The 22,284-nt window shown below is 39.8% G+C and overlaps 1 protein-coding gene across 1 annotated transcript in view; it reads left to right on the top strand.

Annotated features, from left to right (window-relative positions):
* Positions 1–22,284, top strand: part of Bmcp (uncoupling protein Bmcp mitochondrial) — a 336,863-nt gene that overhangs the window by 257,223 nt on the left and 57,356 nt on the right. The window contains exons 5-6 of the mRNA XM_070103691.1: positions 7,656–7,798; positions 7,968–8,092. Coding sequence (XP_069959792.1) covers positions 7,656–7,798; positions 7,968–8,092 — 268 coding nt within the window. The remainder of the gene's footprint in view (positions 1–7,655; positions 7,799–7,967; positions 8,093–22,284) is intronic.

The following is a 22,284-nucleotide window of genomic DNA, read 5'->3' as shown; positions in this document are numbered from 1 at the left end:
AAATACACCCCACAGTAGAATAAATTAGCATAAATAGGTAGTAGGTTGGTAGACAGCAACCGCCCAGGGAGGTACTACCGGTCTGCCAAGTGAGTGTAAAACGGAAGTCTGTAATTGTTTTACATGATGGTAGGATTGCTGATGTCTTTTTATTCTGTCTCATACACATGCAAGATTTCAGGTATGTCTTGCTACTTCTACTTACACTTAGGTCACACTACATATACATGTACAAGCATATATATACACACCCCTCTGGGTTTTCTTCTGTTTTCTTTCTAGTTCTTGTTCTTGTTTATTTACTCTTACCTCCATGGGGAAGTGGAACAGAATTCTTCCTCCGTAAGCCATGCATGTTGTAAGAGGCGACTAAAATGCCGGGAGCAAGGGGCTAGTAATCTCTTCTGTATACATTACTAAATGTAAAAGGAGAAACTTTCGCTTTTCCTTTTGGGCCACCCCGCCTCGGTGGGATACAGCCGGTGTGTTGAAAGAAAGAAATATGAAATGTTTGTCTAGTTGTCGGAGTGCCGGAAAGAACTACATTTTCTCTAGTTCAACACCAAAGGAAATGTTTACACAATAATATTACCGGGGGTAACTGGGGGTAAAGAGAGATAGAAAGCTTGCATTGTGTTGGAAGCTAAATAGTATTGTATTTATTATTATTACATTGTACCCAGTGTAAAGTGTTTGTATTATGGTATGATACAAACATGTGTTTGTTTACATCCTCCACGTCTCTGTCCTCTGTCTCATTTACTCATTCTAAACTCACAACTAGTATTTAGTCACTTAGCCATAATACCAACTTATCTCATAATTTTGTAACATTTTAAACCTAAGATTTAATGTAAGTCTGCCCAAAATGCCTAGCCATGCTAGGCGTTCTAGTGGTACACTCTGTAATTATTATTTTACTACATGTAAACCACACAATAACCAAATTCTGTAAACTCAGCATTGTAATACTTATAGAGAATAAAGTTTGAATTGAATTGAATTGAATTTAAGTTTATTTGTTTTATCTTGTTTACTCACCTCTCACCCTACATGAAGACTAGAAATATTTTAAGGAAAGTAATGAGTGAACTGTACAGTGGACCCTTGGTTATCGGCCGTAATCCGTTCCAGAAGGTCGGCCGATAACTGAAATAGCCGAAAGCCGAATTAATATTTCCCATAAGAATTAATGGAAATACAATTAATCTTTTCCAGACAAAAATATTCACAAAAAGATAATTTTTTTTTAACAATTATGTAAGTTTTAAATACCTTTATTGAAGGCTAATGCTGGCTTCTGGAAGATAGGGAAGAGGAAAGAGGGAGGAGTTAGTGTTTGGAAGGGGAATCCCCCTCCATAAAGACTTCAGGTAGCAAAGCTTTCTCTGGGGTTACTTCCCTCCTTTGTCTTTTAATGCTACAGTGACCAGCTTGGGAGTCGCTGGACCCCAGTCTCACAGCAAATCTGTCCATAGATGTCTGTTTCTGGCATCTCTTTAAAATTTCCCTGAAGTGGGACAGGGTTTTGTCACTAAACATGTTGCAGATATGGCTTCAGTTTGGTCAGGGTGGTGTTTCTCTACAGAAGCTTGCACCCTAGTCCACATTGCACACACCTCTTTAATCTGTCATTTACTGCTACAGTACATTCATTACTAACCTTAAAATATTTGTAGTCTTAATGTAGGGCAAGAGGTGAGTAGTAATTATTTCTAGGAAGTCAGTGTAGGTAGCAGTAGATGTAGGTACAGTACACGTATGTAGCCCCCCCCCCTCCCCGGGCGACACTACACAGCTATATTACAATACACAGCCATGTTATTACACTACACAGCCATATTATTACCATGTTCATTGAGTTTAATCATTTCAACAACTACCTTTAGATGCCATCATAAACAATGGGAGAAGTAATGAAGAATTCATGCCAAGAATTGTAAACAAATGCATATGAAGGGCGGTTACTGCACCAGTCGCCAGATTCACAGTTTTCTGTAACGCTGCATCAGAGAAAACATAATGTTTACTCTCCATCCCACTCTCCACTCGATAACATAAGAAAGAAGGAACACTGCAACAGGCCTACTGACCCATGCGGAGCAGGTCCAGGGCCCCCTTCCCCCCCCCGGATTAGACCAATGACCCACCCCCCGGATTATCCCAATGACCCACCCAGTCTGGTCATCCCCACTCTAGGATGGAGCACTGTACCAGACCCAGCAACACAAGCTAGTCAGGTCCAACTCACACCCACCCACACCCACTCAAGTATTTATCTAACCTATTTTTAAAACTACACAACGTTTTAGCCTCAATAACTGTACTCAGGAGCTTGTTCCACTCATCCACAACTCTATTACCAAACCAATACTTTCCTATATCCTTCCTGAATCTGAATTTTTCCAACTTGAAACCATTGCTGCGAGTCCTGTCTTGGCTGGAAATTTTCAGCACGCTATTTACATCTCCTTTATTTATTCCTGTTTTCCATTTATACACCTCGATCATATTCCCCCTAATTCTACGCCTTTCGAGAGAGTGCAGATTCAGGGCCTTCAGTCTATCCTCATAGGGAAGATTTCTGATATATGGGATCATCTTTGTTATCCTCCTTTGTACGTTTTCCAGAGCATTTATATCCATTCTGTAATACGGTGACCAGAACTGAGCAGCATAGTCTAAATGAGGCCTAACCAAGGATATATAGAGTTGAAGAACAACCTGAGGACTTCTATTATTTATACTTCTAGATATGAAGCCAAGAATTCTGTTAGCTTTATTGCGAGCACTAATGCACTGTTGTCTTGGTTTTAGGTTACTGCTAACCAGAACTCCTAAATCCTTTTTACAATCGGTAGTATTAAGATCTACATTATTTAGTTTATATGTGGCATGGTTATTTAACTGTCCAACATTTAGAACTTTGCATTTGTCAATATTAAACTGCATATAAACATTGCATGTTTATATGCTACATGATATGTAACGTGTTTCTTATATAATTTTGAAGAAAAGATCATTGATGGATTAATGAAAATGTCTATATTAATGTAAAATAAGACATTTAATGTGGCAAAGAGTGATTATTAAATATACATCACATATAATAAACATTGCATGTTTATATGCTCTGTAATGTGTTTCTTAAATAATTTTGAAGAAAATATCATAGATGGATTAATGAAAATGTCTATATTAACATAAAATAAGACATATAATATACCAGTGATAATTATTAAATATACATCGCATATAAACATTGCATGTTTTCATATACAGTGGTCCCTCAATAATCGTCCATAATCCGTTCCTGGAAGTGGGACTATTATCGAAATGGACGATTTACGAATCAATTTTCCCCATAAGAAATAATGTAAATTCCATTAATCCATTCCTGACACCCAGAAGTATTAAAACAAAAAAAATTTTTTACATGAAATATAGATGTAATACATAAACAATACAGTGGCACATGATGAATTTAACATTAACAGAATAACACTTACCTTTATTGGCAATTCTTCTTTGTGTATGGAAGACTGGAGAAGGAGACTGATTGGATGAATTACTGTTTGGAAGGGGAATCCCCTTCCATCAACACCTCGGGTACCAATTGCTTTTCTGGGGTTACTTCTCTTCTCTGTTTCTTAATGCCACTAGGACCACCTTGAGAGTCACTGGAGTCCTGTCTCGCAAAAAAACTGTCCAGAGAGCTCTGTTTCTGGCGTCTCTTTAAAACTTCCCTAAAATGGGCCAAGACTCTGTCACTGTACAAGTTGCCGATATGGCTTGCAACATCCTTCTCTGGGTGATGTTTCTCCATAAATCTTTCCATCCTACCCCACATTTCAAAAATCTCCTTAAATTCTGAAGAAGGCACCTTCCTCCATCTCTCTTCCTCCTCCTCTGCAGCAAGATTCTGAGCTGCGATCTGTTGCTGTTCCTGCTGAAGCTCTTGCAGCTCCTCAGTGGTTAGCTCTTCGTTGTGGTCCTCCACCAACTCTTCCACATCCTCCAAACTCACATCCAACCCCATGGAAGTCCCCAGTGCCACAATGGATTTAACAACTGACATAGGCTCATCAGGGTCAGCCCCAAACCCTTCAAAATCCCTCTTGTGGACACAATCTGGCCACAATTTTCTCCAAGCATTGTTCAAAGTCCTGGTAGTCACTCGCTCCCAAGCCTTACCTATGAGGTTTATGCAATGGAGAATACTGAAATGTTCTTTCCAAAAATCTCGTAGGGTCAAGTGAGTGTCTGAGGTTACATTCAAGCACTTTTCAAACATTGCTTTGGTGTAGAGTTTTTTAAAGCTTGCAATGACCTGCTGGTCCATGGGCTGGAGGAGAGGAGTGGTATTCAGGGGCAAGAACTTTACTGTGATGAACCCAAACTCCTTCAGAATTAGGTCATCCAAGTTTGGAGGATGAGCAGGTGCATTGTTCATTACTAGGAGGCACTTGAGATCCAATTTCTTTTCCAGGAGGTAATTCTTCACACTAGGGCCAACCACTTCATTGAACCACTGTACAAAAATTTCCCTCGTGACCCATGCTATTAGATTTCCTATTAGATTTCCAAAACACACACAATTTACTCTTCATAACATTGTTTTTCCTGAACACACTGGGATTTTCAGAATGGTATACTAGTAATGGCTTCACTTTGAAATCCCCACTAGCATTAGCACAGAACATGAGCGTCAGCCTGTCTTTCATAGGCTTGTGTCCTGGCAGCACCTTTTCTTCCTGAGTAATGTAGGTCCTCTTTGGCATTTTCTTCCAAAAGAGGCCTGTTTCATCACAATTGAACACTTGTTCAGGTTTCAGTCCTTCAGCCTCTGTGTACTCCTGGAATTCATGGACATATTTTTCAGCCGCCTTGTGGTCCGAACTGGCAGCCTCGCCATGCCTTACCACACTGTGTATGCCAGTACACTTCTTAAATCTCTCAAACCAGCCTTTGCTGGCCTTAAATTCACTCGCATCATCACTAGTTGCAGGCAATTTCTTTACCAAATCGTCATGCAACTGCCATGCCTTTTCACAAATAAGCGACGTTATAAGACTATCTCCTGCTAATTGTTTCTCATTTATCCACACCAATAACAACTTCTCAACATCTTCGAGTACTGGTGATCTCATTTTTGTCAGCATATATACTCCCTTTGCAACAACAGCATCCATGATTTCCTTTTTCTTGGCTATGATGTACGGGATTTGTTATACATCCTGGCCAGTTCGCCCACACGTACACCACTATCATATTGTTCAATTATGTTTTTCTTAAATTCAATTGTATTTCTCACCTTCTTTACCAAAGGCTTGGCACTAGGAGCTTTCTTTGGAGCCATGGTAGCTTATTTAGCACTTAAATAACTTTCAAGCACGTGAGGGGACCGTCGCTCACTGGTAAACAATGGCACACTGGCTGGGAAGGAAAGGCCGAGGCGGCTGGAGGCGGCTCAGACCGTGAGTACGCCTCCGGGACGAAGGACTATTAGCGAGTTACCGGACCATTTCCGAGTCAATATTTTGACGAAAAACAGGACTATTTCTGAAATGGACGACTTTCAGGCCGGACGATTATTGAGGGACCACTGTACTATGTAAAGTGTTTCTTTGGGCCCATGGTTGCTTATTTTGCAGTTGTACTCAATCAATAATCACAAAAAACAATGGATTATAGCAAAATGTTTGGATGAATGAGCAGAAGCTTCCTCACTCGCCCAGAGACAAAGCCAAACTGACCCACAAGTGGCCCCAGCTGGCGGATGGACGTCTCCCAAATGGCCAATAACCGAATTAACGGCCGATAACCGGGCGCCGAAAAAACGGCCGATAACTGAACTAAATGATAACCAGGGGTCCACTGTATATGGATTTTATTGCTCTGGGATGCTTAAATGTTAAGTGGATGGGGTGGGGTGGCCTGGCTGGGTACCATACTTATGGCACCTGATTTCTTGCTGTATATACTACTCATCTCACATTAAGACTACCAATATTTTAAGGTAAGTAATGAGTGTACTGTATGTGTATTTTACTTTTTTATTGTTTTTTAATGCCTAATTCTATTGCTAACTTAACCCTTTCAGGGTCCAAGGCCAAAATCTGAAGTGGTGCCCCAGTGTCCAAGAATATAAAAAAAAATTTTTTTATTTTTTCTTATGAAATGGTAGAGAACCTTTTTGTGAAGGTAATAAAACAAAAAGTACGAAATTTGATGGAAAATTGACGAAATTATGCTCTCGCGAATTTTGGTGTGTCAGCGATATTTATGAATCGACGATTTTGCCGCCTTTGACTCCCATTTTAGGCCAATTACATTATTCCAGTAGACCAAATTCTTAGCTATTTCACTAGTATTGCTTCTATTCTATCGATTGAGCACAAGAAATCGCCAAGTCAACTGTTTCAACTACAAAATAGTGATCGGAAATTGGTAATTTGGCCAATTTAACACAAAGTTCAAAATATTCCAATTTCCAGTGTCCAGAATAAACAATGTAGGCATTCCTGGCACTAAACTAACATTTCCTCTGTTCATTAGTCACGTTTTGAGGCTTTACAAATAAATTCCATTTTGATTTTTTATTCACATAATGAATTTTTATTCACACCAAAAAATAGATTTACTGTTATGCAATATTGTAATAATTGTATAAATATCATCACCACATTTGTGAATGTATATTAGACCCACCAGCTGGCGTGTATTAGACATGTGGGGTCGTTTGTTTACTCTTGAATATTGGCAAAAATTTAACATTTCTGCTACTTTGAGCTCAGTTTCAAGCTATTTCCAGTACTAAAACCAATCTAAATCATCTCTATTTCTGTAATATGTCTTCCATTCTATCAAATGAGACCAAGAAATCGCAAATACAATTATAAAAAACATACGAAAAAACACTGCAAAGTCGCTGTTTTAATCGAAAATCACGGTCTCGGTTATTTTTCTCTCATTATACACAGTGTGCTGCAGGATTTGTTTTATGTGGTGCACACATACCACATAGATGTATTCTCTCATATCTAGGTCCAAATTTACCACTCACAGTTTATCAGAGTGAGCTGAGCTCATGGCGTAGATCTACGGTTTGGACCCTGAACGTAAAGCCGTAGATCTACGGGACAGACCCTGAAAGGGTTAATATATGTTAGTGTAAACTTGCTATCTTGCATTTATATGCACTTATAAGTGGAAAAAAGGGCGTTCCACTTTACAGTGCTAGCCTGGAACCTAACCTGTTGTATCAAGTTGGGGCCCTACTGTTTAGGACTTGTATATAGGGTTTGCTACTAACCATGGTTTTGGTATCCACGACAGGTCCTTGGAACCTATCTCCTGTGGATATGGGGGTCCTACTGTACTTTATACTGTACATAAATAGAAGTTTGTGTGTATTCATGAAATCAGGGAATAAAAAGATGCCAAAGTACGAAACTTTTAATGGGTTTCCACTTGACACTATTCCAGGACAGTAGAACTTTCCACAACCAAAGTGCTACTTCTCTGCTGCTGCAAGGTTTTAAACTCTGTTTTTTTCTTTGTCATATTCTTTGCCCAGTATTTTATTTATAGGCTTACATATTTTTTCTTTAAATTTTGTATCCTTGTTCTGAACACTACAAATTTAATCTTAGGGGTTGTGGCAAGTGCAATGGCCAACCCTACAGATGTACTCAAGGTGCGACTACAGAGTGGACGCACAGAATTTAAGGAGAAGAGTCTTCTGCAAGCATTTCTCAGTATTTATAACCAGGAAGGTGTGCAGGGTCTATGGAGGGTAAGTTTTGCATTTACTGAATGACTGAATATTTTTTTGCATATATTTTGCAGTACAGTAAAATAATGAATATTATTGGAAACATTTTCTTACAATATGATTTGGCTATCACAGCATAAAAAATGATTACAATATTTGGAATTATTTATCAATTAACTTTTATTTTCAGGGAGTGTGTCCGACTGCTCAGAGAGCGGGTGTAATTGTGGGTGTGGAGCTGCCAATTTATGATATGTGCAAACACTATTTTATACAGATTAACTTGCTGCCAGACAATGCTACCAACCACTTCCTGTAGGTTATTCTGCAAGCTCTCTACCTTTTTTGTGGTGTTTTAGTTCAGCATTTATCATTGGAGAGACCTGAAAGCTAGACTGTAGTGAAGAATTATGGACATCGGTAGACTAATTTGTTATGTACTGCATCTTTACTTCATGGAATTTATTAATAAGTATAAATGTAATATTTTTTTTCTGTTTGAAATCGGTAATATATGTGCTATTTGTTCAAATTTCGTTACCAAAATTTGTGAAAGATACTTTTCATGAATTTTGGTTTACAGGAGCTGGTGAAGTATTGGTCATTATTCACTTTTCTAACCATTGTTTTTCTTGGCTAAGTGAAGCACTTCTCACATATTGTCTTTATTAATATAAAGTGGCCATCCCATTATATTTCTAGATGCATTTATAACCTGGTAGGTGTTATGCATTACCACTGGTCAAAGATCACCTTCTGCATGTCTTTCCTCATCCACAAGACTCCTATTCTTGTTATCTAATTAATCATACACAGCCTTAGCCTTTCCATCTTTGCTAAGAAGAGTTGTTCTCCTATAATGATTTAACCCTTTGGGGGTCGACAGGTCCTCTCAGAGACTTGTTATTTTTTCTTTCGAAAAGATAGATAATCTTTTCCCGATCATAATGACACCAAAAGTATGAAATTTGATGGAAAACTTACGGAATTATGCTCTCGCGAAGTTAGCGATCTCGACGATGTTTATGCATCGGCGATTTTGCCCACTTTGAGCCCTATTTTCGGTCAATTCCAGTGTACTAGTTGACAAAAATCATAACTATTTTGCTAAAACTCCATTTTTTCTATCAAATGAGTACAAGAAACCACCAATTTACCAATTTCAACTATCCAATAAAGTGGTCAGAATTTAGCAATTTTGCCAATTTCACACAAATTTCAAAAGATGCCAATTTCCGAATAGAGTCCAGAATAAACAAGAAAGACATTCCTGGCACTAAAATAACAAGTTCTCTGTTTGTTAGTCACATCCCCAGACCCCTCTTATATTTCTTTGGCTTTCCACTTTGAATTTTTATTCTTAAAAAAAAAGATTTACTATTATGCAGACTACTGCATTAGTGTAGAAATGGTATAAATAATATCAGTGCACTTGTGAAAGAATATCAAACTCACCAGTTGACATGTATTGGATGCTTGGCATGATTTGTTTACTTTGAACTTTGGTAAAAATCTAACATTTCTGTTACTTTGAGCTCAATTTCAAGGTACTTTTCATTGTAAAACCAGTCAAAATCATCTCAATTTCTGTAATACGTCTTCCATTCTATAAAATGAGACCAAGAAAACTAGAATGCAACAATAAATACCATACGAAAATACAGTGCAAAGTCGCTGTTTTAATCCAAAAACACGGTCAAAGTTTTTTTTTTTCTTATTACGCACTGTGTGGTGCAGGATTTTTTTTTTACCACGCACACTGACCACATAGACCCATTCTTACATATGTAGGCCTACCAGCTTTCTCTCACTAGATTTGAGGGCACTAGAATTTAGGCGTACTAGTACGTCAAAAACCCTGGGTCATAAGCCGTACTAGTACGTCCGAAACCCCAAAGGGTTAATTATTTCTACTTTACCTCCGCATAACAGCAACCACTGCTTCTGTTGAGTATCAATTTTGCCATTATTTCTTCTCCAGCCTTATGTTTATCCTCACTTTATCACCTGCTTCTGTTTATCAGGTTTGCCTCCCTTCCCCCCACACACACACTCACACATTCTCTCTCTCTCTTGTTACACAGGGTTTGACAAGGTTAGGTTAAGGATTCCTAACTTTATTGACAAGCTAAGAGCAGTTACCTACATTGGTTCATTTGATAGAACTTTTGTTTTGAAACATACAAGTAGGGAACAGGATGAAGTTGGAGCCATCTGTGGGCCAGCATTTTCATTTGATCAACTGACTTCATCTCGTTAACATCATAATGCTGTGCGAATGTGTTCCAGACTTGAGTCATCCTGGGGATAAATGATCTCGGATGAAGTGATGTTCTGGAGAAGGGTACAGCCAGAGTGAAATTGCTGCTTTCTGCCCATCTTGTGGTATAGAAGCTTGCTTCATGCTGTCCTCGAAGTGGATCGAAGTGTGGTACTTCGACAATGTTAGCCTTGTATATAACAGTAAGGCCACCCACATCCCTCCTGTGTTGAAGGCTCTGCTGAAATGACACATCTATCCAGGATGGGTCAAGCAGTCGCAGATGAGAGGGGGCGGGGGTCAGGCAAACCAAGAAAGTGGAGCATACTCAAGGTGTTAGCGTACTTGTGCCTCATACAGAATCTTGCAACCCCTACTGTCAAGCAGATGTAAGATACGTTGAAGTGCTGTAAGCTTCTTGGCTCCCTTGTTTGCAAGATTTACAACTTGGTTCTTCATGGCCAGTTTGGAGTCAAATTTCACCCCAAGGATATCAGCTTCTTTCCCAGTTACCAACACACTCATTCATACTTACTACTGATCCGGCATTACTATCATGGTTCCTAGCGACCATCATCATTTGTGTTTTCTCAGGTGCAAATGTTACTTGCCATCGGTTTCCCCAAGCTGATATAGCTCTTAGCTGGTGATTGATGTAGGTTAGAGCATCTGGCATTTCTTCTCTTGGATAAGTAAATGTCAGAGTGTAGTCATCCACATACACATGGGATTCTGGGATGAGATGAAGGAGGCCATTGAAGTAGACATTTCATAACAATGGTCTCAGCACACTTCCTTGTGGAACACTTGCCCCAATAGGATGTCTTGCTGATTCTGTTCCATTGAGAACTACCCTTAGAGATCTACCATGAAGGTAATCACTGAGGAGACATAGCGTAGAGCCTGCAATTCCCAGTGCTTGCAGTTTTGCTAAGAGGCCCTGGTGCCACACCCGGTCGAAAGCACCAGCAGTGTCCAGTGCTACCACACAGCTGACCTTGGATTCATCCAGTGACTGGTGCCATTTTGTGGAGAGGTTTAACAGATCAGTAACAGAGTAACCTTTCCTGAAGCCATATTGACAGTCACAAAGTAGTGAGTGGTAGTCAAAAAACTATAATTTGTCTTGAGATTATTGTCTCAAGGATCTTGCCAGTGATTGATAGGAGTGACACTGGTCTGTAGTTGCAGATTTCTGTTCTGCTTTTCTTTTTGTAAAGAGGGACTACATTTGCCTCTTTCAACAGAGAAGCCCATTTATACTATACTAGGCAGTGCTGAAAGATGCGAGTTAGAGGTGCTGCTAGCTGGTCTGCACATCATCTCAGCAATCTTGGGCTCAACTTGTCTGGGCCCACAGCCTTTTCTTGGTCAAGCAATTTAAGAAGGAAATGCACCTCCTCCTGCTTTATTATCACCACTTAGAGTTTTGACACAGTTCTTGCAGCTAGCCAAGGAGGGTCCCTTGCTGGATCAGGAACTTGCATTTTGGTAGCAGTGTTCAGCAAAGAGGTCGCTTTCTCTTGACTACTAGTAGAGATGGTCCCATCCTGTTGATTAAGAGGTGGAATGAGTTCATCAGGCAGATAACCTTGTCTGTCCTTGACCAGGGACCACCAGGTTTTGGAGCCTACTCTGCCTGATGCTAGCTTTTCTCTTTGTGTTCACCTCCCATTTAGCAATGGCCCACTTTTAAACTTCACCCATATGCCTACAGACTTGCCTGTGCACGTTCCTGTTAGAGGTGGTAGGATGTCTCTTATACCTTCACCATGCCTTGTACTTAGCAGTAGCAGCCTCTCTACAACAAAAGCCAAACTAAGGCTTATCTGTTGACTTTGTCACTTAATACTGGTGAGGGATGTGCTCCTGTTGTAGATTAAGGATGTGTCCAGTGAAGCCCTTTTTTTATTATTATTATTATTATTATTATTATTATTATTATTATTATTATTATTATTATTATTATTATTATTATTATTATTATTATTATTATTATTATTATTATTATTATTATTATTATTATTATTATTATTATTATTATTATTATTATTATTATACACACAGGTTTTGACAAGGTTAGGTTAAGGTTGTCAGCATCCCCTTGAAGAAGAGCATTTCAGTCTGTGGTGGTGAGCTCAGATCAAAGGACTGGCCAATTACCTCTTTCCCATAGACAGGTTGTGTGTGTGAACTCCTCACCTCATTCTGTTGGGATCTTAAGTGTCGTAAAAACAGCCTAGTGGTCAGATGATCCAACATAGCCGAGGGGCTGGCAAGTGACTATACCTTCTGCCAGATCACTCACTACTGGGTCAAGGGAGGAGCCAGAGATGTCAGTAGGGAAATCAACAAACTTTCTCATGTCAAACACTGCATCAAAGTCCCTCTGTATAAGATGATGGTTGAGGTCACCAACAATTATGATATGTTGGCAGTTGTGGTGGAGCAGAAGGGAGTTCACATTTTCCATTAGGAAGTTGATGGGGTCTGTGTGTTGCCACTGAGGTCTGTACATTACACATACTAGTACAGAGGTACTAGTGTTTATGCATACCTTGAACATCATTTCAAGATGAGTAGGGATGGCAACATCAGTGTGCTGGGGATGTACACTTCTCATCGTCCTATGAAGAAAGGTTAAGGGAAATTGGTCTGACGACACTGGAGGACAGGAGGGTCAGGGGAAACATGATAATGACATAAAATACTGTGCTGAATAGAGAAGGTGGACAAAGACAGGATGGGATACAGAAACAAGGGGTCACAATTGGAAGTTGAAGACTCAGATGAGTCAGAGGGATGTTTGGAAGTATTTCTTCAGTCGTAGAGTTGTCAGGAAGTGGAATAGCCTAGAAAGTGACATAGTGGAGGCGGGAACCATACATAGTTTTAAGATAAGGTTTGATAAAGCTCATGGAGCAGGGAGAGAGAGGACCTAGTAACAATCAGCGAAGAGCCAGGGCCAGGAGCTGAGACTTGACCCCTACAACCACAAATAGCCGAGTACACACACACACATTATATCTCGCCTCTCTCTCTCTCTCTCTCTCTCTCTTTTTTACACAGGATTTGACAAGGTTAAGGATCCCTAGCTTTATTGACAAGCTATTTACAGGTTAAGGATTCCTAACTTTATTGGCAAGCTAAGAGCTGTTACCTACATCAGCTCATTTGAAAGCATTTTTATTGCTATGAGACATACAAGTAGGGAACAGGATGAAGTTGGAGCCATCTGTGGGCCAGCATTTTCATTTGATCAACTGACTTTATCTCGTTGACATCATTATGCTGTACGAATGTGTTCCATACTTGAGTCATCCTGGGTATATATGATCTCAGATGGAGTGATGTTCTGGAGAAGGGTACAGCCAGAGTGAAGTTGCTGCTTTCTGCCTGTCTTGTGGCATAAAAGCTTGTTTCACGCTGTCCTCAAAGTGGATCCAAGTGTGGTACTTTGACAATATTGGCCTTGTACATAACAGTAAGGCCACCCACATCCCTCTCTCTCTGTCTGTCTCTCTCTCTTCTCTCCTCTCTCTCTGTCTGTCTCTCTCTCTTCTCTCCTCTCTCTCTGTCTGTCTGTCTGTCTCTCCTCTCTTTCTGTCTTCTCTCTCTCTCTTCTCTCTCCTCTCTCTCTCTTCTCTCTCTCTCTTCTCTCTCTCTCTTCTCTCTCTCTTCTCTTCTCTCTCTTCTCTTCTCTCTCTTCTCCTCTCTTTTTTTTTTTTTTACACAAGGTTTGACAAGGTTGAGGATCCCTAGCTTTATTGACAAGCTATTTACAGGTTAAGGATTCCTAACTTTATTGGCAAGCTAAGAGCTGTTACCTACATCAGCTCATTTGAAAACATTTTTATTGTTATGAGACATACAAGTAGGAAACAGGATGAAATTGGAGCCATCTGTGGGCCAGCATTTTCATTTGATCAACTGACTTCATCTCGTTGACATCATTATGCTGTACGAATGTGTTCCATACTCGAGTCATCCTGGGTATGTGCGATCTCGGATGGAGTGATGTTCTGGAGAAGGGTACAGCCAGAGTGAAGTAGCTGCTTTCTGCCCGTCTTGTGGCATAAAAGCTTGTTTCATGCTGTCCTCGAAGTGGATCCAAGTGTGGTATTTTGACAATATTGGCCTTGTACATAACAGTAAGGCCACCCACATCCCTCCTATGTTGAAGGCTCTGCTGAAATGACAGATCTATCCAAGATGGGTCCAGGCGAGAGATGAGACGTCTTGCTCTGTTCTCTACTCTGTCAAGCAGTCGCAGATGAGAGGGGGGGGGGCAGGCAAACCAAGAAAGTGGAGCATACTCAAGGTGTGAGCGTACTTGTGCCTTGTACAGGATCTTGCAACCCCTACTGTCAAGCAGATGCGAGATACGGCGAAGTGCTGTAAGCTTCCTGGCTGCCTTGTTTGCAAGATTTACAACATGGTTCTTCATGGCTAGTTTGGAGTCAAATTTCACCCCAAGGATATCAACTTCTTCTCCAGGTGCCAACACCCTCCCATTCATCCTTATTACTGCACCAACATTACCATCATGGTGCCTAGAGACGATCATCATTTGCGTTTTCTCAGGTGCAAATGTTACTTGCCATCTATTTCCCCAAGCTGATATAGCTCTCAGCTGGTGATTGATGTAGCTTAGAGCAGCTGGCATTTCTTCTCTTGGATAAGTGAATGTCAGTGTACAGTCGTCTGCATATGCATGTGATTCTGGGATGAGATGAAGAAGGTTGTTGAAGTAGACATTCCATAACAATGGACCCAGCACGCTTCCTTGTGGAACACTTGCCCCAATAGGATGTCTTGCTGATTCCGTTCCATTGAGAACTACACTTAGAGATCTACCATGAAGGTAGTCACTGAGGAGACATAGCGTAGAGCCTGCAATTCCCAGTGCTTGAAGTTTTGCTAAGAGGCCCTGGTGCCACACCTGGTCGAAAGTGCCAGCAATGTCCAGAGCTACCACACAGCTGACTTTGGATTCATCCAGTGGCTGGTGCCACTTAGTGGAGAGGTTTAATAACAGATCAGCAGCAGAGTAACCTTTCCTGAAGCCATATTGACGATCACAAAGTAGTGAGTGGTAGTCAAAAAACTGTCATTTGTCTTGAGATTATTGTCTCAAGGATCTTACCAGTGATTGACAGGAGTGACACTGGTCTGTAGTTGCTGATTTCTGCTCTGCTCTTCTTTTTGTGAACAGGGACTACATTTGCCTCTTTCCATAGAGAGGGCCATTTACACTGTACTAGGCAGTGCTGAAAGATGCGAGTTAGAGGTGCTGCTAGCTGGTTTGCACATCTTCTCAACAATCTTGGGCTCAACTTGTCTGGGCCTACAGCCTTTTCTTGGTCAAGCGATTTAAGAAGGAAATGCACCTCCTGCCTTATTGTGTACACTGACAGTTTTGACACAGTTCTTGCAGCTAGCCAAGGAGGGTTCCTTGCTGGATCAGGAACTTGCATTTTGGTAGCAAAGTGTTCAGCAAAGAGGTCTGCCTTCTCTTGACTACTAGTAGAGGTGGTCCCATCCTGTCGATTTAGAGGTGGAATAAGTTCATCAGGCAGATAACCTTGTCTGTCCTTGACCAGGGACCACCAGGTTTTGGAGCCTACCCTACCTGATGCTAGCTTTCTTTTAGTGTCCACCTCCCATTTAGCAATGGCTCACTTTTGAACATCACCCATATGCCTACAGGCTTGCGTGTGCAAGTTCCTGTTATAGGTGGTAGGATGTCTCTTATACCTTCGCCATGCTTTGTACTTAGCAGTAGCAGCCTCTCTACAATGAAAGCCAAACCAAGGCTGATCTGTAGGCTTTGTCACATATTGCCGGTGAGGAATGTGTTCTTATTGTAGATTAAGGATGTGTCCAGTGAAGGCTTTCACTTGGTTGTCAACATCCCCTTGGAGAAGAGCATTCCAATCGGTGGTGGCGAGCTCAGAGCTCTCTCTCTCTCCTTTTTTTTTTCACAAGGTTTGACAAGGTTAGGTTAAGGATCCCTAGCTTTATTGACAAGCTCTCTCTTTCTTTCTCTTGCTCCCCCCCCTCCCTTTCCACTTCTGGCCACTTAGAACCATTACAGGTCTTTCTTCTTTCAACAAACTGGCCGTATCCTACCAAGGCGGGGTGGCCCAAAAAGAAAAACAAACGTTTCTCTTTTCAAATTTAGTAATTTATACAGGAGAAGGGGTTACTAGCCCCTTGCACCCGGCATTTTAGTTGCCTCTTACAACACGCATGGCTTATGGAGGAAGAATTCTGTTCCACTTCCCCATGGAGATAAGAGGAAATAAACAAGAACAAGAACTAGAAAGAAAATAGCAGAAAACCTAGAGGGGTGTGTATATATATGCTTGTACATGTATGTGTAGTGTGACTTAAGTGTAAGTAGAAGTAGCAAGACATACCTAAAATCTTGCATGTTCATGAGACAGAAAAAAAAACACCAGAAATCCTACCATCGTGTAAAACAATTACAGGGTTTCATTTTACACTCGCTTGGCAGGACTGTAGTACCTCCCTGGGTGGTTGCTGTCTACCATCCTACTACCTAGAAACCATTACAGGTATCCTCTGTTAAACAGTCATAAATGGTTCTAGCATTTATACAGCACAATATACAAGTTTATTTCAACATGATACATTGTTTATACAGACATGGGTGGCACGTTAGAACATGTTGAAAGCTCATAGTTAGGCAGTGCATTTCAGGCAAGCTTAAGCCTAACTAAAGTCTACAATGGCAATAAATTATTTGCTTATATATAAGGACATTGAAAGTATACAGACATAAACTTAGGCATTGCAAATAGAGCAAACAAGCAGACAACTATTTTAGGACACTATGACTGCAGCCTTTATCCACTTGAGGGTCTGTGCCACTGTTCTACGGTTTTGATGCCAGTGTCCGTGCCTTAGAACAACACGATGAGCTCAGCTCACTCACAAAAGCTGTGAGCAGTAACTTTGGGCCTCAGTATGAGAGAATGGATCTATGCGGTAAGTGTACACAATATAAAAATAATCCTGCAGTATGCAGTGCATAGTGAGAAAAAAACTTCGACTGTATTTTTGGTTTAAAACAGGGACTTTGCGGTGTATTTTTGTATGGTTTTTATGGTTGTATTCCCAGTTTCTTGTTATCTTTTGATAGGATGGAAGATATATTACACAAATAGAGATGATTTTGATTTGTTTTAGGACTGAAAATAGCTTGAAATTTAGCTCAAAGTAGCGGAAATGTTCAGTTTTTGCTGATACTCCAAAGTACACTTGTCCAATATGTGTCTAACTGGCCAGTCTAATATGGATTTAGGAATGCAGGCACAAAGTTAGTGGTCTGGGCTCAATTTATGCATCAGCGATTTTGGTGACTTTGAGTCTTTTTGTAAGTCAATTCCATTCTTAGCTACTTTGCTAGTATGCCTTACATTTTTTTGTCTGAGCACAAGAAACTACCCTTTCAACTATTATAATTACCCTATAAAGTGTGCAGAAGTTGGTAATTTAGGCAATTTTCCACAAAATAAAAAAAAAATCAGTTTAAAAATAATCCAAAATAAACAATATAGACATTCACTGCACTAAAACATTTTCCCCTATTCATTATTCATGTCCCCAGGCCTCTTCTGTATTGCATTTGCCTTCCATGTTGAATTCATAATCGCACCAATTAGAAGATTTACTTTATTTCTCGGATAATAATACATAACCAGGAATGACTGGTTATGGTTTACAGTGTCGAAATAATTGAATCAGACCTATTAAAATCCCATAAAACAGATTAGGGGGTGTAGGGGGCCTTTACTCATCCTCAGGAAAATCAGCAAATATCGAATATTTTTGCTATTTTGATTTCAATTTCAAGCTACCTCCAGTCCAAAAACCAAACAAAATAATTTCTATTTCTGCAGTATGTCTTCCATTCTATCAAGTAATACCAAATGACAGCCAATAAAATCATAAAAACCATCTGAGGAAACACTGCAGGTTAGGTTAGGTAAGGTTCGTCAGGAAACAGGACAAATGTTTCCTGACGCAGGTCTTAGTCAGATGATGACCCGCCTTTGGAGCTTTTGGTCATCTGACCGAGGCCTTCTGCTGGCTTACCGGTCCACCCCTTTAAAAATTATGGTCATTTATAACTATTGTTATATAATGGAAACACTGCAGTCTCTTTTTTTTTTAAAACCAGACTTTTGCTTTTTCTGTCATGCACCATGAAGGGCAGGAATTTTTCCCTACTGTTCAGTCACCACAGACCCATTCTCTCATATCTAAGCCAAAATTTACCGCTCACAGCTTTTCTGAGTGAGCTGAGCTCACTTGACACTGAACTACATGAGGGACCCTGACCTCTATGACAGAATTCTGTGACAGCCACTGAAAACATTAATGGGGCCTTAAATTCTTAACAAAAAGAATCTTATATATACTTATTATGCATGTTATTTAACACCAGGTAAACTGCTGTTCATACATATAACAGTTAAAATATATAATAGGTTATCATGGTGAAAATCATGGCTTAGTGGGGAAATGTATTGTAAGTTTGGTTAGCAGCAAGCAGTGGTGATCATTTAGGTGTTTTGAACAAAGGAGGTATATCATAGTCAGGGATGCCTATATACTCTGTCACGTCTTATTTCTACAAAATTGTGTGTGTGTGTTAAGAATTTCATCCATTGATAATACTGACAACATCATTTTCTTGCCCATCACCTTTTTTTCCATCAATATTCTCATTTACTCTTCTAAGCTCTTTTATCTTTCTTTTCCATTTTGTCTCATTGTACTTCATTAAAATCAAAATTCACATCAAAGCTTAAGCTCTGTTGAAGATTGAGACACTTATGCAACATATGGGAATCTTTAATGAGGAAACGTTTCACCACACAGTGGCTTCATCAGTCCAATACAAAGCAGAAGGGTGTAAGGAGAGGAGTAGTTTGAGGTAATCAATCCCTCAGCCTGGAGTCAATGTGTTCAGGGTTTTGAAAACTTGTCGGTTTTCAAAACCATTCATCACTTAAGCTTTGTATTTAGTGCTGTCTACTGGGATATACTGTACTGTACTCTGTGATTTTCAGTGTCATACTGTTTCTCTTTCCCATGCATGTTCTTTCTCACTCTTGTTTCTTTTTCATGTGAAAGACGATGTGAACCATAGAATTGATAAAGGGAAAAAGGGTGGGTGGTGCATTGAGGTATCTCTGGAGACAGAGGGAAATGTATGAATGTACAGTGGTATCAACACACTTACATGGGTGTGAAGTATGGGTGGTGAATGTTACAGTGAGGAGGAGGTTGGAGGCAGTGGAGATATTGTGTCTGAGAGCAATGTGTGGTGTAAATATTATGCAGATAGTCTGAAATTTGTACATTAGAAGGTGTGGAGTTACTAAAAGTATTATTCAGAAAACTGAGGAGGGGTTGAGGTGGTTTGGTCATTTAGAGAATGGAGCAAAATAGGATGACTTGGAGGGTGTATGAATCTTTAATTGAGGGAAGACAGGAAAGGGGTCATCCTGGGAAAGGCTGGAGAGATTGGGTAAAGGGGGTTTTGTGGGTAAGGGGTTTGAACATCCAACAGGTATGTGTAAGCTTGTTAGATAGGAGTGAGTGGAGGCAAATGGTTTTTGGGACCTGACAGGCTGTTGGAGTGTGAGCAAGGTAATATTTTGTGAAGGGATTCAGGGAAACCAGTTAGCAGGACTTGAGTCCTGGATGTGGGAAGTACAGTGCCTGCACTATAAAGGAGGGGTTAGAGATATTTGTTGTTTGGAGGGACATCTAAATTGTCATATCTGAGCACCTCTAGCAAGACAGTGATAGTGTGAATTATGGTGAAAGTTTCTTTTCAGGTCACCCTGCCTTGGTGAGAGGTGGTCAGCGTGTTAAAGAAAAAACTAAATCAATATTTGGTACAAGATGGATTAATTTTTGGAGGATAAATTGATAACTAAAAAAATCAAAATGGATTTTGCAGCAAAAGTTTGCACCTAGCAGATTTTCTATAATTAATTAATTATACAAAAAAAGTAAAGGTGAAAAAGGCCTTGCAAATGTGTATGCCTATATTCAGATGGCCTTCAGCAAGGTACCATGTCAAAGAGTGTTGGACAAAATAAAGGCACATGGTTTAGGAGACCAATTTCAAGCCTGGGGCTGAGATTGGGCCTTGGCTCATTTATTTTCATATTCATATAAATACTTTTGAAACTGGACTAACAAATAAAATTACATTATTTATGAGCAGCATGAAATTGGGGAAGATGAACAGCATCTGCTGAGAGAAAGAACAAGTCAATAAATATCACAAGAAGAAGATAGTTTTTGGGAGGAATAGAGAAAAACTTGGAACAAATGGACTTGACAATTGCAAATGAATTTGCAAGGTTTTAGAGAGGTGGAGGTATTACAAAGATGAAATGTTTTAAGTTGTCAGACATGAATAATATAAGAAACAGTGATTCTTTTCATGGAGTAGGGAGGAAGAGTATATATTAGGTAAGGAGGGAAGAGCCAAGGGTATGGAGGAAGTGCATGAGGCATTGGGTAGGGTGAATGAGAGTATGAGATGCTGAAAGCAGGTTAGAACATAATTTTGGAATATTGCATTTTTCTATACAGAGAGCATACATAGTTCATCTGTACAAGTTAGAAGGAGAAAGAGGTATTAAAAGAATTATGGGGGAATAAGCCCGTTGAGTTCTCCATGGGGAAGTGGAAACGGATTCTTCTTCCGTAAGCCATGCGTGTCATAAGAGGCGACTAAAATGCCAGGAGCAAGGGGCTAGTAACCCCTTCTCCTGTATACATTACTGTATTTAAAATGAGAAACTTTCATTTTTCTATTTGGGTCACCATGCCTCAGTGGGATAATGGATATGGTTGATTTATTATCAAGATTAAGATGGAGAGCAGGATTGCAGATGACTGCGGAATCTTTAGAAAGTGTTGATGATGTGTAGACCAAGTGTTTACATTGAAGCATATAACAGTATTTAGATAATTATAAAGAAGTTTTTGTTGTATTTATGGATTTGGAAATGATATATAATAGGGTGAATAGGGGAGCAGGTGTTGCAAGTGTATGGAATATATTGGTGGTAGATTATTGTAAGCAGTTATGAATTTTTATGAAGATAATGAGCTCAGAGTAGGGTATGTAGGAGAGAGGAAAATTATTTTCCTGTAAAAGTAGGCCTTAGACAGGGATGTGTGATGTCACCATGGTTGTTCATTACATTTATAGATGGGGTTGTAAGAGAAGTGAATACTCAGGTGTTAAAGAGAGATGTGGGATTGCAAGATAAAGAATCTAACACAAAGTGGGAGTTAATCATAGTTGCTTTTTGCTGATGACACTGCTTTTGGGAGATTCTAAAGAAAAGTTGCGAAGGTTGGTGGATGAATTTGGGAGGGTGTGTAAAAGGAGGAAATAAAAAGTGAGCATGGGAAAGAGCAAGGTGATGAGGCAACAAAAAAGGCAATGAAAGATTGCATATTAAATTGGAGGGAGGGAGAGTGGAGGAAGTGAATGTGGTCAAATATTTGGGAATGGACATGTCAGCAGATGGGTTCACGAAAGATGAGGTGAACCATAGAATTGATGAGGGGAGAAAAAGTGAGGGGGGGGGTGCATTGAAATACAATGGGGTCCCGCTTACATGGCAGGTTAGGTTCCAGGCTACCGCTGGAAAGCAGAATGTCATTTTTTCCACTTATAAATACATATAAATGCCAGATAACAAGTTTACACTAACATATATTAAGTTAGCAATAGAACTAGGCATTAAAAAACAATAAAAAGTAAAGTACACACAGTACATTTATTACTTACCTCAGAATATTTGTAGTCTTAATGTAGGGCGAGAGGTAAGTATTGTAAGAAGTCAGGTGTGGTAGGCATGGTAGCCCTCCTGGTCAACCCATCCACACGTAATATACTACGACATTTAAAGCGCTCTAGAGCGATAAAATGCATTACAGGATACTCATTACTTAAAATATTTGTAGTCTTAATGTAAGGTGAGAGGTGAGTAAACGATATGAAAATCAATTAATGAGAGAGAGAACGAGTAAACAAGAGAGGACAGAGCAGCAGAGTATGTAAACAAATAGATGAACGTGTCTGGTTTTTGTTGATACACATTCATTCTTATGTCTGTGAATCTTGTACCATAATACACCTTACATTGTGCACAAGTTGTTTCCACATTGGTAAAGT

Source organism: Cherax quadricarinatus, chromosome 86 (assembly GCF_038502225.1).
Source record: "Cherax quadricarinatus isolate ZL_2023a chromosome 86, ASM3850222v1, whole genome shotgun sequence".
Classification (NCBI taxonomy): Eukaryota; Metazoa; Arthropoda; class Malacostraca; order Decapoda; family Parastacidae; genus Cherax; species Cherax quadricarinatus.
This window is presented reverse-complemented; position numbering and strand designations above follow the sequence as displayed.